Genomic DNA, 17,421 nt, shown 5'->3' with positions numbered 1-17,421 from the left:
GTTAAAAGGTGACTTTGGGAGCAAAACAGAGATCCTCAGAGATAAGCACCAGTTAGGGCAGCTAAGAGTGGGTGGATGATAGCCATAAACTTTAAGGAAAATGGTCTCCTAGATTATTGCAGGTGCGAGTTGCCTGCTGGCGTATCACTGCTGAGACGACGGCCCTTTGTACCCTGGGTGCATAGGTTTTCTGGATAACATGGGCAGTCTAACGTTCCCTCTCCCCACTAAAGCATGAGCACTGTGCCAAGGACTGAACCAGGAGGGAATGTCAAAGCCATAGCTCTTCTCCAGAAACTGTCTGTTCCTACATCAATGCCATCCTCTCCATTTCCACCTGCAGGAAGGCCAGCCCCTGTCTTCCTCCCAGCCAGGCCACCCCACCCTTCTTGCAATCAGAAAATTCCCAAATAGATCTTACCTGAAATCCGAGCCTAGTCTTTTGCCCCTTTCGGGTATGCCAGGGTCTGGACACATATTATGTCCTTGGGACACACCAACCTGAGTTACTATAAGGCAAAAACAAAAAACAAAAAACAGCACACACAGAGATGGACAGTCACAGGGAGGCACCAGTTGGGGCAATGTCTCAGGGTGGGAGGTGGAGGCAGAGACAGAATGAGGCCCTGCTTTGTTGGGGCTGTGTGGGGTGGCCAGAGTCTACTGGCCTGGGGTTTCTTGAATGTGCAAGAAAGGAAGCTGCTTTTGACAAAGTCCTTTGTGAGCAAAGTCATCATGAGTGTGTGGGCTCAGAGACAGGCCCTCCATGCCAGCCACCACCTGCTTCCCTCGTCCCACACGAGCAGCCAGAGGTGGACCGTCCACAGACCCTGGTGACCTCCCACCCACACCTATGCTTCAGATCTGGGGTGGAGACTCTAGATGAAATGAACCCCCCACCTCAGCCCCAGATGGAGAAATGACCCAAAGAAAGTTAAATAAAAGGTGGTTGCATGATCAGAAACGGTAAAGAATGTAAGAGAAGGCTGCAGTCAAAGTTCAAAGCTGGGACTTTAGCTCAAACACAGACATTTCTTTTGAGAAGCCTCTTCTCATCAGATACTTCTCGAGCCAGAGTAAGCAGTCACCAGAGCATCCCCTACCCAATGCCACCTATCAAGGGCACCGGGCAGAGATGGTACCTGTGATGGTTCTGGTAGGTGGTGCAATGCTCTGACACTTGCCAGCGCCAGAGTCCTATTTACAAAAACCATATGCACAGTTGTCTTGGCTAGAGGAGAAGTTTGGTCAGGGCAGCAGATACACATACAGTAGGGAGGGTAGGCAACCCTTTGGCCCCTGCCTGTTCCTTTTTGTCGGGATGCTGGTACTGAAGAGGCTGGATTCCTGGCTTTGAGGATGACCAGGAGCTGGGGCCAGGCACACAGCCTGGTTGGAGGAGTTCCACTCAAAGCCTCACCAATCCCACGATCCCAACAGCAACCTCTAGATGGGTTCCAGGGCATCTGGTCAGCATTCGGCATTCTCCGACTTTGCGTATGTCCCCCCATCCCATTCAATGTCCCATAAGGTGAACAAAGCACTCCATTACTCACCCACCCACTCGCTCACATAGGTACACAACAAGCATTCATTGAGCACCTACTGTGTACAAGGCTTTATTTGAATACCATGAGAAATGTGAAAGGTAGTCAGATAAGACCACTGTCCTCAAGGAGTTTCCAGTTGAGTGAGGACATAAACCATGGAAGCAGACTGTGGGACCACAGTGGGGAGGGATGAAGGATGCACCCGCATGTGAGGCTGCCTGGAAGAGGTGGCATCGAACGTGGGCCTTCTGAGCTAATAGGATTTAGACACATGGCAACAGAGATGACAAAGATAGACAGGCACGAGGAGTGATGTGGAAACCTGGAAAGAGAATGAGTGTTACGCAGTGTGACCAGAGTAGGAGGGAGGGTGAAGAGTGACAAGGAAGAGTGGATGGTGAGGTTTCAGAGATCAGACTTTTACGGGGTTCGAGTCTGATCCTGAAAATGAGGGGGAGCTGCTGGAGAGTTCTGGTGGGGAGAAGGCGTGGTGAGACCCGCTGGCTCAAGGGTGGGCCAGTTACCTAGAGATGAGTTGGAAAGTTTTATGATCATTCAGGCTGAGGACAAGAGCCTGGAGTAAGGCTAGACATGAGACAGCAGGAATGGATGTGGCAAAGAAAAAAATGCCTGGGACTCACAGGGGACCTAGGGCATGAGGAGAGGGAGCAGGGCATTTCCAGGTCCTGGGTACCTGTGAGGATGCAGGTAGTCTCATAGAAGTAAGGAAGGTGGGGAGCTCATTTCAGACTCACTGAGGGAGTCTACAGTTAGAGGCCTGGAGTAGACCGTGTTGAAACCTCCAGGTAGCCCAGGCTATGGCTGGCCACGGAACCTGAGGATTTGGACAGACTGCATGCTCAAGCCAGACACAGGCATCCTCTTGGTTGTGTGCAGTGAGCAGAGCCTTTTGGGTAGCTTCCCTTTGCCTGACATTCTACACGGCATGTTCAAGCCAGTTACCCCTACCCCTACTTGTCTCTTACCCCCACCCCTACTTGTCTCTTACCCCCATCCCCTTCCTTGCCAAGCCTCTACCTCCAAAGCTTTCATGTCCTGAACCATTCCCACCAGTCCAGACACCTCAGGCTGGGAAAGTAAGACGGAAGTGCCATTCCCAAAGCAGAGCAAGCTCCTGCTTCCTGGAAGCCTCGGTGTTTTGCAAGTAATGGAACGGAGATAACTAGGGGGTCCTCTAAGGCACCCAGAGGGTGGGAAGGAGGAGGAAGCCTCAGCTTCCTTATCTGCTAAGCCAGTTCCGCCTACAGCTTCACAACTATCCATCCCTACTGCAGACTTCCCAGCTAAGCACCCACCTTCTTTAGATCCTGTCTAGTCAATCCTGTGGCCTGCGAGTCACACCCATCCCAAAGTCTCTGCTGACCACTTCATGGGAACCACACAGCTCCCTCGCAGCATGTGAAGAACATATAGCAGTTCCCTGTCCCCTTCTCTTGCCCTCTCATTCAGTATTGACATCACCCAGGAAGCAGAACGAACAGAAGGCTGCCCCAGATGGGGCTGGATTCAAGAGGCGAGACCATGGCAAAGCCCACCCACCAAGCCACAAGCCCCCGACAGACAGAGCAGAACCTACCACCTCCCCTTTCCTCAGCCAGCCCCAAATGAAACCCAGGCACCATCCAGAAAGTCACAAACCCAATGGTGATGCGGCTCACACCCAGCCAGTGCCCCCTTCCAGGGAGGACTGAGCAGGTAACAGTGGTCCCACGAGGATCTTCAAGCTTCTCCAGGAAACAAGCAAACTTAAATTTCAGCGATCAGTTTACTGTCTGGATTATGGAGGCAAGAGGTGTTTCTCCCTTTCTTTTTTTTTTAATTCCAGCCTTCCCTGCCTACTCAAAACCAACTGCTTGTGTTTATAGCATTGCTTTCCTGTTGGCTACTGAGGGACAGGAACGGGGAGTAATCCTTACTCTACTCTGGGAGGGCCACTATGGTGAGGGAGAAGCTGCAACATGCTCAGGAAAGCAACGCCTTCTACCCAATGCAGGGAGTCACAGGTGGGTGGGTGGTCAGAACCAATGGCAAAGGTAAAGGTAGAGTTGGGTCCACTCTCCCTGTGAACTTCAGGACAGCTGTCCACAGGGAATTTGGGCAGAACACAGAGGGCCAGCCACCTGCAGACACGTGGCTACCTGGGTCTGAGGCAGCTGGAGTCACACACCCATTCTTTCTGAGGAACTCTTAGAATGGAGGCTAATATCTTCTTGATAGAGATATGTATATTTATTTTTCAAAGAGCATTTGCACTCTTTCATTAGAACAGGGTTTCTCTTTATCTTCCTGAGGGAGTTTTTGGCATCTTCATTAGTCTGCTTAATGAAAACCCGGAACCCTGTCTCCAGAAAAATGCACCCCACAGCATCACGTGTACTTTTTTGGCTAGTCTGTGGGCCTCCTGAAGTCCTAGGTCAACGAGGCCCATCTTAGATCCGGCAACACTCTTGGGAGGAAGGCAGGGCAGGGTTTTGCATCCCCATTCTACAGATGTGAAAACTGAAACATTGGTATCTGGGGTAACATGCTACCTGAGGACACAATTGGGATAAACATTTGATCTCCTAAGTCAGGGCCATTTCCTTAAGTTTGCCTGTGGCTCCAGGGCAAACTGTGAAATTAAACCGTGCCTGCCTCAGTTCATTGGGTCTCCTGTGGCTACAGAAAGAAAAAGCCTGTGAGGGTCAGGGACATGGCTTGAGCCCTCTGCAGATTCCTGGCCTGACCCTGGGCTCTCCCAGCACCCTGTCCTTTCCCCTAAACCTCTAGTCAAGCACAGAAGAAGGGTCTTCCGGTGCCCTCTGCCATCCAGTCTCTCAGGGTGGGTGACTGGAGATGCCGGTTCCTAGCTGTACCCAACAGCCCGTGGCAACTGTCTCCACTCAGACAACTCGAAAGACCACAGACAATCCCCGACCCAGGCTCAGTTCAGTCGGAGCCTCTTGCCCTGATGTTCTCCCGGCCACACACATCGGCACAGAGCTCGGAAACCACCGGTGCCACTCTGCGTCCTTCTCTCCTCAATAAGTACTTCTAGCATCTCCAGGAAAGTGAGCACATGGAGGCGAGATGGAAGGGGAGGAACGGGGAGGGTGGGAGGAGCAAGTCAGGCACAGGACGAGAAGCAGGGAGAGAAGAGGGGGGAGCAGAAGGATGAGAAGAATGATGGAGCAAAAAGTGGCAAGAGGAGAAAAAGTGGAGGGAGAGAGGACCGGAGATGCAGGAGAAGGGCAAAAGGAGGGAAGGAGAAGGAAAACCAGGTCAGTCATTTGGAGGACCAAGGAAAGCTCCCTACCACTCGGCCCAGAAGGAAAGTGGAAGGTTTCTGGAAAAACCTCCCCTGCTTTCAAGCCCAGTCTTGTGGAGGTACCCAGAACCTTCCCCAGCCCTTCCTGGGCTTTAGCTCAAAAGCCCCTTAGCACAGACCCTGATCAGGTGTTTTTGGGACCCACATTCCAGACCATTCCCCAGAACTAGACCCCTAATAACCTTCCCAACACTGGTAGCAGGAACATGTTCTCAAAGATGTCATCCTCCCCTTGCCCAAGAAGAGAGCCCCCAGTGCTTCCCCATGGGCCCAAGGCAGGAACAACCCCCGACCCCCGCCACTTCCCCAGTCCTCTCTTTGCCCAGCCAGGTCCAGGGGCCCTTGGAGGAGGTTGCTCGTCATTCCCCTGCCTCCATTTCCCAATCTGGCCTTGGGAGCTGGAACTGGGGCCCTGCAGCCCCCAAGATCCCAGCCCAAGGTTATTGACTCCTAAAAGAGGAGCCGAACGAGGACTGTCTTAGCAGGTGGAAGTGATTCAAAAGGAAAATAAAGAGAGAAATGTAGCAGTAATGACTCCCTGGACTGCAGTTCGAATGGGAAGTGAGGGAGAAAGAGGAAAAAGGAGGAAAATGGGAAGAGGAGGAGGAGAAGGCAAAGGACAGGCCCTAGGGCTGCTCTTTGGCCGCTGGGTCAGTGTGTCCAAGCCCAGAGCCCAGGATGGAGGAAGCAGGGTTGAAGGGAAGTCATTCCAGCATCATCTGGCTTCCCCATGGTTTAGTGCCTGGGTGTCTGACCTCGAGCAAGAGGCCCAGCAGGCGGGCTGGCGGGCGGACACTTACACACAGATGTCTTCTGGCTGCTATCTTTGCTGGGCATCAGCTTCACACCTCGAGACTTCAACTCAATTTGCTTCTTGACTAGAAAGGAGGTAAGAGGAAAAACAATGTGAGTTGTTGCCTGTGACCAGCAATAAGGGTCCCTCCAGAAGGATCCCCTCGTGTGCCTTGGAAAATTCCATGATGGGTCAAAGCCAGGAACTTCTCTGGGTTGGGACATTCCAAGGGTAGCAGTCAAGTGCAATAGGACCTCAGACATGAAGGAAAAGTTACTATCAAGGCTGGCCCCCTAGGGGAGGCCAAAAATGTGGTTTCCCACCGGGTGGGCTTTGAGGGGCTCTGCGACTCCCCCGGTAGCCTCTCACAGATGTCTGAGATTTCACTAGAACTACCGAATTCAACCGGCTCCTCAGCAAACTTTTCACGAATATTGACGTGTGCAGTCTTGCAGCCCACCTCTGCTTCTCTGCAGCTTCTTTCCTACCTCAATTCTGAGCCAGCCCTGACAGGGTATGGTAGATCAGATTATGGGCCCAGATTGTTGCTGCTCCTTGTATTCTCACCATTTGCAATATGATTTTTAGCTCCCCCCATTATAGAGGTGGAGTACATTCCCCCACTCGTTGACTCTGGGTTTGGCCTTGTGACTTGCCTTGGCCATGGGAAATTTGGAGGCCTTGATGTGTTCAAAGGCTTAAAAGCACCTGCCAGATTAGGCTTGGCCTCTTGCATGTCTGCCATCATTGTGAGACAATGTAGCTGCTCCCAGGAGGATAAGAGACACATGGGGGAAGAGCAAACTAGCCAAGTCAAGCCCAGTCTACATAAGCCAACCTCTTATGGGCAGGGGAAGCTGAGTCCTGGAGGTCACTGGGAGATGGTGCCTGACTCAAGTGGGTGCCTGATGGATCAGATCTGGCTTTGACCCTGTCACTAAGTCCAGCCTAGTCCTCAGTTCATCAGAACTTTGTCAAATAGCACACAAAAGGTGCCAGAGCCAGAACTCCATAATTCCAAAGGCCATTCCTCTGTACCCATTAGCCTCCTTTGGTCTGATGACCCCCATTACCCAAGGCATTCTCTTGGCCTCTAACAGCTTCTCCTTGTCTCTGGTTATGTGCCATGGAGCAGCTGTTCAATCCCAGCTCCCCGCTGTGCCATCTTCCAGCTGGCCTCACCTGCTGACTTAGCCCTGCTCAGATTGATACCCAGCAGTGGTGACAATAACTGTAACTGGGCACTTCCTATATGCCAGGTCCAGGGTACTTTACAAGTTCTTTACTTAAAGCGGCATCCTTGACTCCTCTTTCTCAAACCCATGCACAATCCATCAGCAAATCCTTCCAAATATATCCCAAAGGGAACCACTTCTCACAATTTCCATTGTCTATCATCCTGATCCAAGTCTGCGATACCTTTCCCTTCATGACTATGGCCTCCCATTTTCCACCCTTGTCCCTATATAGTCTGTTGTTAGCATAAGAACCAGAGGGATCCTATTAAAATGTAAATAAAACCATATTATATCTCTGCTCAAAACTCATCCGTGGCAACTGATCTTTTCTAGAGTAAAAGTCCTTAAGACGGCCTGCAAGACCAATTTGTTCTCCCCATGACCTCTCTGACCCTGTATTTGGCCTCGATCACTCATCTGCAGCCTCATGGGCATCCCTGATGTGCCTACAATATGCCAGGCATGCTTCTGCTTCAGCCTGCCAATTCCCCAAAAGGCTTTCCTCCAGGTATCTCTACAACTTGCTCCCCTTTTCCCTTAAGTGTTTGTGCAAACACCACTTCTTCACTGAGGCCTTCCCTGACCACTCCATTAAAATGACACCTGCAACCCCAGCGCTCCCTGTCTCCTTCCCAACTTTATCTTCCCAACTTTCTAAAGTACTATACCATTTATGTAGTTATTTTTGTCACTCCACATTGCAATGTAAGCTCTACAAAGGCAGGAATTTTTATTCATGGGTGTATCCTCAATGCCTAGAATCATTTCATTTGGTCCTTATACTTTCAACAACCTTGACTGGTAGCTATTATACCTACTCGATAGATAATCAAATCAGGGTTCAGAGTAGTTTAAGTGACTTGCTATAAGTCACACAACCAGGAAGCAGCTGTGTTCTTCACTGAACTTCAGCCTCTTTTCTTGTGATCTGCACCCAAAGCAATCCCAAGGAAACTGTCAACATTCTCCAGGATCTGCTCCCAAGCTCAGGCTCTGAAAACTCAGGTATTTGCTCTGGACTTGAGGTAACATGCCAATCCCCAAATCAAAGCTCACAGTAATCAGATATGCAAGGAAGGCTGCCTCCCAGTCCCCCAACTCTGGCTACATGAAAAAGTTCCCCAAGGGTTTGTTCCCTGGCAGGCAACTCACTGTCTAATCTGAATGCCTGATAAAATTCAGTTATTACCACAGAGTCATAGCCTCCCAACATGCATTCAAACTGCTATTATAAATGTGCATTACTCTCCGTGTGTATCCAGCAGGAAAATTTCCAATGAACACTAACGTGGACACATGATCAAACAGAGGGCATTAGTAGGGAAACATACATTATTCAAGCCTAGCTAATACAGTGCGGCAGGGGGATAGCCCTCTGATTCACCATCCCTGGGAGAACAGGAGCAGTTTCAGCACCGCGACAATTTGAACCTGAAACCCCTAGTGCCCCAGCATCAGGGCAGCAGTGGGTGAGGGGTCTCTATGACCCAGTGCGGCCCATTTGTGGTCAGGTCTGTGGAGATGGTTCAGGGCACCTGGTCGAGTAGGAGGTGAAGAAAGAGTCTTCGTTGTCTCCTTGTCTCTGGCTCTAGTGTCACTAGAGGATGGGGAATGAGGAAGGGGATCAGCACCACAGAGGCCATTCCCAGGGGCAAGGCTGCTTGGCTTTTCCTTGTAGGGGCTGATGTGGGGACTGTGAGATATGCATGGCCATGAGGGGAGGCGATGCTAAGAGGGAGCCTCCCCTTCCTCTCTTCTCACGGTTGCATTGAGGAAAAGTCTCCTGCTCCTTGCCTCTCTCAAGGGCCCAGAAGGAATCCTTCTGATTTCTGTGTCCACCCTCTTCACTTGTTCCTCCCCAGGGAAAGACTGCCTTACCTAGTAGATCTGTGCTTAATATTCACTGGGCTGCTTCTAGTAATGGATGATGTCATTATGCATCCCAAGCTTGAGCTAACTTCTGTTCTTCCTCCTTTACTTCCTGCTACTTAGCATAGGATGGCATTTGTCGAAGTGAGAACCAAGTGAGAAGGAGCCTGAAAAGCTGCAGGGAGCTCCATAATGTACATATGAATTTGGTGATTACCACTTTGAGCTGGATTTGAGAGGTTGCATCACCAGGGTTGCCTGTAGCCACCACATGGTCGTCGGATGCACATTAGAATCCACAGATAGAGTCTTTGTCCTCATGATGTTAGCCCAGGGAAATACAGGAGTCACAGCTCTTTGGGCAAGGGTTCTGCATACCAACAACACAAACTCTACAAGATACATATTCAGGCCCAGCTGACCGGGGCCCAGGCGCTGGGGTAGTAGAACCTAAAGTTGGCACACACCATATGGGAGCTGATTGACGGGTCATGTAAGTTCCTTCAGTGAGGGGTAAGCTCTAGGCAAGATCCACATCACCAGGAACATTAGCATTAAGACATCACCTCCAGATGCTGGGGTCTCAGTTTTTGAGCAATCCCAGGGAGTTATATTTAGCCATCCTGTTTTTGTAACAGTCTGCCCAGGTGGGTGGGGTGATGAGTGATCATGGAATGTGCAGCACCATGGGAAATCAGCCATGAAATAAGCTCATTGAAGAGCTAACTCAACAGACTGGGAAAGACCAGGTTGTGAAGGGTCAGAGAACAAGGGCAGGTCTCCAGAACTCCAGAGTGTACTACCAGCAGACCCAGTAAGAAAAGAAGGTCAAAACAATAAGATGAACAAAATAGAAAGAACCTAGAGAATTTCTGGGATGTACTCATTCATGATGTTTGTACATGGATTTTTTTCATGGAGCACCCACTAGCCTTGTGCCAATGATATTATCCTGAACCACTTGTCTGTGAAAAGAAGATTCTGTAACTATCAACGCAGTGGAGGTAAAATGGAGCCTGGGGCTGGCTCCATGGTCTGGCTACAATTGAATGCACACCCCCTGATAGTATGCTTAATATTCACTGGGCTGCTTCTTGTACTGTGCACTTACCCATGTATACATGCACATTTCTCCTACAACAAGCACACTCACAAGTACATATTCATGCACATGTAAACACATGGATACAAATATTCACATACAAAAAAGAAGTCATACACGTCATACACATACACTGTGCACGGTTTTTACTGTATGTGAACAAAGTCAGGACTCCCAAGGGAAGAGCGCTGACTGTAACTGGTTGATGGAAATCTTACTAGGTACATTCATCTCCTCCGAATGATAATGACTACAGGAGACTGCCAGGCTGCTCCATTCATCCTTTATATTCTGGTTAATTACAAGACATTTTCCCGCTGTTGTAAAGGTTAGCGGGACACATGGTACACATTTAGCTAGAAGAATCTGGCAATACAAATGCCTCTCTAGTCTGCAGCATGAGTTATTGGGTTGAGCTAGTGGGAGACAAGGACCCGTGAGGGGAGGAGAGAGCAAAGGGAGGCCTAACCTGTCTCCAAGGCTCTGGGAGTCAAGAAGTGGAGGGAATCTGCATCTTCTTTTCTTCCCAATGGATTCAGACTTCTCTTTATGAGGGTGAGCCCCTCCACTAAACTTGGTCATTCCCCTTGCCCTGCCACTTGGCAGTCTTGCTCGCTGAACTATCTTTTCCTTTCCTGCCACTACTCCTTCACCAAATCCAATTTGCTCAGCCTTATACAATTTCTCCAATGTGTATCCTTCTTTCAATGTTCTAAGACACTCCCCTACCTATACTCATCCTCTTTTGCTAGAGTTTTCTTTGCAGATTCATCCCTTCTAGCCCATCTTTTAAAAAGTCGCAGGGGGTGATCTTTCAAAAACTGAAATCTGACCTTGCCTTTTTCCTACTTGAAAAATTGTTGGGTGTGCATCCTTCATTCTGTCCCTCCCTTATAGCTAAGGCTGCCTCGTCATTTAGCCACCTGTCCTGCAGAAATGCTTTCATTACCCACACTCCTTTGCCAGATGAAGCCAGGGTTTGGCACACTGGTTCCTCATCTCACTTAGAGTTATCCCAAAGATGGAAAATCCAGTGCACATGCTTGAGACCTAATGCTTCAAGGTACAGACCTTTTAACAGGTGCTGTAGCCATTACTATGATGTCAAAGGGAAGAACAGTGGTTCCTGAACAGAGATAGGGAAGCCTCAAAGTAACAAAGGATGATGTGTCTGCTGCAGGTCAATTGACTTACAAGATAAATATTGGCACCAGATTTGATCAGGATGTTGCCAACACACAAATGAAGAGGCTGGGGTGGTACCACCACTGCTGCTGTACTGGCATGCTCTGTCACCATGCAAGGCTTGGTAGAGATTAGCAAAAGTGTTAATCCAGTGGAAACCAGGAAAGGAGTGATGTTGTGTGTTGATACTATAATTATCAAACTTAAGAAGCAGCCTAAACCCGTGACAACTCCTGAAGAGATTTCTCCATTTACACAATGTTTGCAAATGGAGACAAAGAAATCAGCAACATCATTTCTGATGTAATCACAAAGGTTGGAAGGGTGTCATCACAGTAAAGGACAGAAAAACACTGAATGAATTAGACAACAGAGATGGACCAAGATTACGTCTCTCCCTACTTGAATAACATATCAAAAGTCCAGAAAGGAGAATTCTAGGATGCTTGGGATTTCCGGTAAGCAGTCAATTATATCCACCCTTAAAATTGCCAATGTCCATTGAAAGTCTTTGGTCATAATTGCTGAAGATGCTCTCAGTACGATCATTTAAAATAGGATAAAAGTTGGCATTTGGGCTACGGTAGTCAAAGCTCCAGGCTTTGGTGACATAGAAAGACCAAACAAAGCTATTGCTATGATGGTATGGTGTTTGGAAAAGAGAGCTTGACCTTAAAGCTTGAAGATGTTCAGTTTCATGACTTAGGAAAAGTTGGAGCAGTCACTGTGACCAAAGATGATGCCATGTTCTTCAAAGGAAAAGGTGACAAGACTCAAACTGAGAAAAATATGCAAGAAATAATTCAGCAGTTAGTTACTATTAGTGTCTATGAAAAAGGAAAACTAGAAGAACATCTGGCAAAATTTTGGATGCAGTAGCTGTGCTGAAGGTTGATGGGAAAAATGATGTCGAAGACAATGAAAAAAAAAATAGAGTCAGATACACTGAATGCTACAGGAGTTACTGTTGAAAAAGGTATCATTTGGGTGCTTTGGCTTGGTACATTTCATCCTTAGATTCACTGCTCCAGCTAATGAAGAGTAAGTTAGTATAAAAATAATTAAAAGAACACTCAAAATTCTGGCAATAGCTGTTGCTAAGAATTCAGGTGTTGAAGGATCACCCACCGACAGCTGAGAAAATTATGCAAAGCTCCCCAGAAGCCGGTTATGCACTATGCTCAGAGATTTTCTGAAAACGGTAGAAAAAATGGCCATCAACTCAACTAAGGTTGTAAAAAGTGCTTTGTTGGATGCTGCTTCGGTGGTTTCTCGGTTAACCACACCAAAACTGAGACCACTGGAATTCCTAAGGAAGAGAAGGATCTGGCATGGTAAATAGGAAGTGGTGTTGGGAGTAGCATGTTCTAGTTCCCAGAATAGTGCTTTGCCATTATTAATAAGCCATGTGGGGTTATTCACTAACTTCGGTGAATTCAGCTGGAGACAATGATGAGAGAAAGGAGAGATGTTTAAGAAATCACTCTAGCCATTGGTTCTTGGTTTTGATACCCTATGCGGCCTAAGCAATACTGTTTTCTCTACCTGGAACATTCTTTCCTCCCCTTCTCTGCCTGGCTACCTCTTACTTGTAGGTCCCCAGGACCTCACTCAAATGTTATTGCCTCCCTATGGGTGTCTACATCTCTCAGGTAGAAGTCACTGCCCTCCTCAAGACTTCCTTCAGACCTCTGTTGAAACCCCATTGCACTGCAAAATCATGTCCTGTTCTTCTAGCTGTTGCCCCATGAGCTTGTGCATCTATATTCTGTGATGACACTGAGCCAGGCACACAGAAGTTTCCCAATAACAGTTTGATGACTGAGTGAATGAATGACTGTTATAAGAATATGTGCTTTAAATTCATTTCCTGTCAAAAGGAGTGGGTTACACTAGAAACCTGGTGAGTTCATGGGTGCCATATTTTGTGTTCATGCATCAGTAACAGGCTTCCTCTGGACTGAACTCACAAGCTCAGTTTTGTGGACCCTGGGCTCCTGAGCCAAGTAGCAACAAGCCTGCAATTTTTGCAGAGACCATTGGAGGTGCAGAACCTGGACATTAGGCTGGAAAGTTTGGCAGATCAGCAGGCCAAGAAGAAGAGGACAAAAGAATCAGATCATGGATCACGGGATGCCTGAAGCCCTTTCATTTTGGCCTGAGATTGAAGATAAGTCACAGGCAAGAACCCAACATGTTCAATGGAAAACAGAAGCTTCAGCTTGCTATTATAAAAAGCCTCAACCATCTCAGTCAATGCAAACATTTTCAAATGAATAAGTTTATTCTGCAGATAACTGAAACTCAGTGCAGGACTTCCAGAAGGCAGAGAAGCCAATGGTTTTCACTGTGGAATATCTTCCATCTCTCAGTCAGCAGGGTTGACTTGGCAAGAGAGGCAGTGACAGGTATAGGAAAGGCAGGCTGGGATCTGACTGAAGGGAGGGGCCAAATGATGATCATTAGGTCGGAGTGGAAGGCAAAGAGCAGGTGTCTAAGGAAGAGCCAAAGGAGCCAGCTCTTTCTCACTGTGCAAGGGTTTCACCATTTAACAAGCGAGTCAAAGTGATTGATGAGTATGAGGACTGAGGGTTCCATTTCCTCAGAATCTACCAAGTGCCAGGTATTTTATACCGGGATCTTCTTTCATTTCCAATAGCCCTGTAGGGTTAATAAGAGCCCCTCTCTACAGATAAGGAGGGAGATAATGAGGGTGCTGTCCTCCCAGCAAGGGAAGCCCCTCACCAGTCGTGATTAGCAGCCATTGAGTACATTAAGAAAGGCTCTTCTCACCATCATTTCCATAGACGTGCAACATTCCTGGCCGGGAAGCAGACAGATTGATTACACAACCTCAATAGGCCCGCCCACCAGAACTGAAAAAGAAAAAAAACTCTTAAGGAACTTTAAAGTCCTGTGGTTGCCAAACACTTTAGCTACAGGAACTTATCATTTTAACATACTCTTAGGTAAATACCCATTACATAAAATACTTCAAAGAGAAACTGCTCAGGTTGAAGTAGGGGTGGAAACCTGAAGTCCCACCCACTCAGCCCCTATCAAACCATGCTGGAAGACCTGTTAGTCTCCAAGGAACCCACTTTGAAAACCACTTTTTTGGCCCTATCTTCTCACGTTATACGTGGGGAGGGGAATGGTGGTCTCAGCCTCTACTTTGGTTTGAACTTTTCACATCATTATCTCTAGCCCAGACCCTTCTTCCCTGAGCTACAGACCCAAAGAATAGTCAACTGCTCGCTAGTCTCCCAATCCCTGACATCCCAACATTACCCAGAATCAATGTGTCCCAAGCAAACTTCATTCCCCATCTGTCTCTGCCCCAGACCATCTTTGTTAACATCATTTTTTAAAACCACTTAAGCTAGATTCATCCCTGACTCCTTCATCTTCTTCAACCCCATCCCCTCCCACTCCCACCAAATCTAACTAGTCATGAGTCCAGTGAGGTTTACCAGAAATAGGTTTGGTCTGTCCCTTCCTTTTCTTCTTCACTCCTGTTTAAATTCTGGCTCTTGTTACCAGTTCCCCAAGATTCTTAACCATTTTCTCAGTTTGGATTCTAGGGCAAAGATCTTCCTAAAATGAAAAGGGGATCATGTCTCCCCTCTCATTAACAACTTCTGATCACTTCTTATCTATGACTCATGGAATCAAGCCCAACTCTACTGAGGCTTTCACAGTACTGACCACTCTCCTGACCATTACCACACTTCCCAGCCTCAGTGCTTGCTACCTCTCCTGCTTGCTTTTCTCTAGGTGGCAGACTTACCTCTAGGTTGGCAAACTTTTTCTGTAAAGGGCCTGGTAGTAAATATATTAGGCCTGTGGGCCACTTGTCTCAGTCATAAACTGCTCAGCTCTGCCCTAGTAGTGCTAAAGCAGCCGTAGACCAGGTGTAAATGAATGAACGTTGCTGTGTTTCAATAAACCTTTATGGACACCGAAATGTGAATTTCATGCAATTTTCATGTGCCATGAAATATTATTTTTTTCAATTTCTTTTCTTTAACTGTTAAAAAATGTAAAACCCATTCTTTGATAGAGGGCTATACAAAGGCAGGTGGAGGGCTGGATTTGGTCTGTGACCGCTGCTTTAGATGCATGGAAATAGTTGTGGTTCATTAGAAGTGGTAGTTTCATGCTTTCTTGCCTTTGCTTGACCTGGAACACGTCTTCCCATGGTCTGTCTGGCATCTTTCTGAGACCCACATTTAAGTCACTGCCTCTTTTTTGGCTTTCCTTAAATCCTTCTGGCAAAACTAATTGCCCTTTTATCTCTAGCCCTGGAACTCTTAATCAGGCCTCAGTTACAGCTCTTATCATGCTGTACAGAAGTTATAGATTTATGTCTGTGCCTCTCTTTAACCTGTTCTCCTTAAGAGCAGAGATTGGCCTAGTAGCATTCATCTTTTTTGCTGTCACATAGTAATGTCACTCCAAAATGCTTGTTAAATTGAACACAGTTGCCTACCTCCTGATAACCAGTCTGAAGCAGAGCCCGACTAGAACTCAGGCCTTCTAATACCCTGTGGTATTAGGTAAAATTGTGTTTGGCCACAAACATCCTAAATTCTGATTGGACTGAGACAAGAAAATAATGTACTATGTTGTAGGTTATCTTTTACTTTAAGTTTACTTCTTTTTGTTTATCTGGGAAAAAATATCTGTCAATACCATTAGAAGTTGGTAATCATTAGCTCTGAAGTGCCATAAATCACTTAGGAATCTAGTGCCACAAAGCTGACTGTGGGTGAAACTGATCCAATGCCAATGATTCTTCCCCTGCCCTTCCAGGTCCATTCTTTAAACCTCTCTGCCCTGCTCTGTGGCCCAGAAAGCTGACCTCTGTGGACTGCTGGAGAGCAAGGGAGCCTGGTGGTAATGCCAGCCAGGATCCCAGGGCACGGAGCAGGACAGAGCAGGGCCTCTGTTCCCTTGCTCCTGGCTTCCTGTTGGATTGGCAGATGGGAAGCACAGTGGATGGGAGGGAGAGAGGAGACAGGTCAAGTTACTGATCCCCTAATCCCCTCCTTGTGCACTGGCTACTGTGGATCCCTGTGGTCTCCTCCTCCTGCACTGTGGGTGGGGAATAGCTTTTCAGGTCTGCCAAGGGGCAGCACTCTCTTCTGTGGTTCCAGCTCTCGCCATCTTCTTCCCTGGTCCCTTTGCACACCTAGTGGTGGTGTAGGTCACCTGCTGTTTAGTCCTCAGGGGCCTCACCATCTCTTGTGGGCTCCTTTAGCTCCACCCTCACCTCTGTACATGGTGCCTTCACTAAACCCTCTACCGTTAAAGCTGTGCAGTATTCCTTCTGTCTCCTGCTCGACTCCTGACTGAAATCTATTTCTGCCACTGTTTTAGGATGTATTTGCAATAATAAAGCTTAGCTTGGTCTTTACTGGCTCCAAAGTTTTTATTCCTTTAGAGTAGTAGTTGTCAACTGGAGGTGCTTATACACATAGGGACATTTGGCAATGTCTGGAGACTTTTTTGGTTGTCATGACTGTGTGTGTGTGGGAGGGGCTGCTATTGGCTGCTGGTTCCTGTGGCTCCCTCCTACTGCACTGTCTAGCATCTAATGGGCAGAGGCCAAGCATGCTGCTAAACATCCTGCTATGCACAGGACACTTCCTCACAACAAAGAATTATCCAGCTCACAATGTCAATAGTGCTGAGGCTGAGAAACATTGCTTCAGGCAGGCACCAGTGGAGTTACTAAACGATCACTGTATATCCTTGCACTATGCAGCCTCGGTCAGGAAAACACTAGAAAAAGCAGGTTTCAAGGAAGAATCATTTATTAACAGAATCACAATAATTGAGCATGCCAGACCCTAATTAACACTGCTGGGCTTCAAATCCTGGCTGCTACATACTGTTAATGAGACCTCAGCCAGCTAGTTACCTTATGACTCTCTTTCCTCAACTGTAAAATGGGACGAGTAGTAGTATCTCCTTCACACAGTTGCTGTTAGGGTTGAACAAAGTAATAAATGCCAAGTGCCTAAAAATCTAGCAAGTCCTCTTTATACACTGGCACACACTAACATGCAAAACTTCATTCTGGGATATGCTAAAGATGAGAGAGAGAACAGAGGAGAGGGCCTGCTTTCAAGAAATTTGCAACTAAACGGGCGGATCACAAGGTCAGGAGATCGAGACCATCCTGGCTAACACGGTGAAACTCCGTCTCTACTAAAAAATACAAAAAACTAGCCGGGCGAGGTGGCGGGTGCCTGTAGTCCCAGCTACTCGGGAGGCTGAGGCAGGAGAATGGCGTGAACCCGGGAGGCGGAGCTTGCAGTGAGCTGAGATCCGGCCACAGCACTCCAGCC

General features: G+C 47.7%; 1 protein-coding gene across 11 annotated transcripts in view; it reads right to left on the bottom strand.

Annotated features, from left to right (window-relative positions):
• LOC105495216 (CUB and Sushi multiple domains 2) overlaps positions 1-17,421 on the bottom strand; it is a 656,530-nt gene that overhangs the window by 302,896 nt on the left and 336,213 nt on the right. For 10 of the 11 annotated variants that reach the window (XM_071096465.1, XM_071096467.1, XM_071096468.1 and 7 more), the window contains exons 7-8: positions 5,679-5,756; positions 422-509 (exon numbers count right to left, since the gene is read on the bottom strand). In XM_071096465.1, coding sequence (XP_070952566.1) covers positions 422-509; positions 5,679-5,756 — 166 coding nt within the window. The remainder of the gene's footprint in view (positions 1-421; positions 510-5,678; positions 5,757-17,421) is intronic. The other variant, XM_071096461.1, reaches the window with a different exon arrangement.

The sequence above is a fragment of the Macaca nemestrina genome, chromosome 1 (genome assembly GCF_043159975.1).
Source record: "Macaca nemestrina isolate mMacNem1 chromosome 1, mMacNem.hap1, whole genome shotgun sequence".
Taxonomy (NCBI): domain Eukaryota; kingdom Metazoa; phylum Chordata; class Mammalia; order Primates; family Cercopithecidae; genus Macaca; species Macaca nemestrina.
This window is presented reverse-complemented; position numbering and strand designations above follow the sequence as displayed.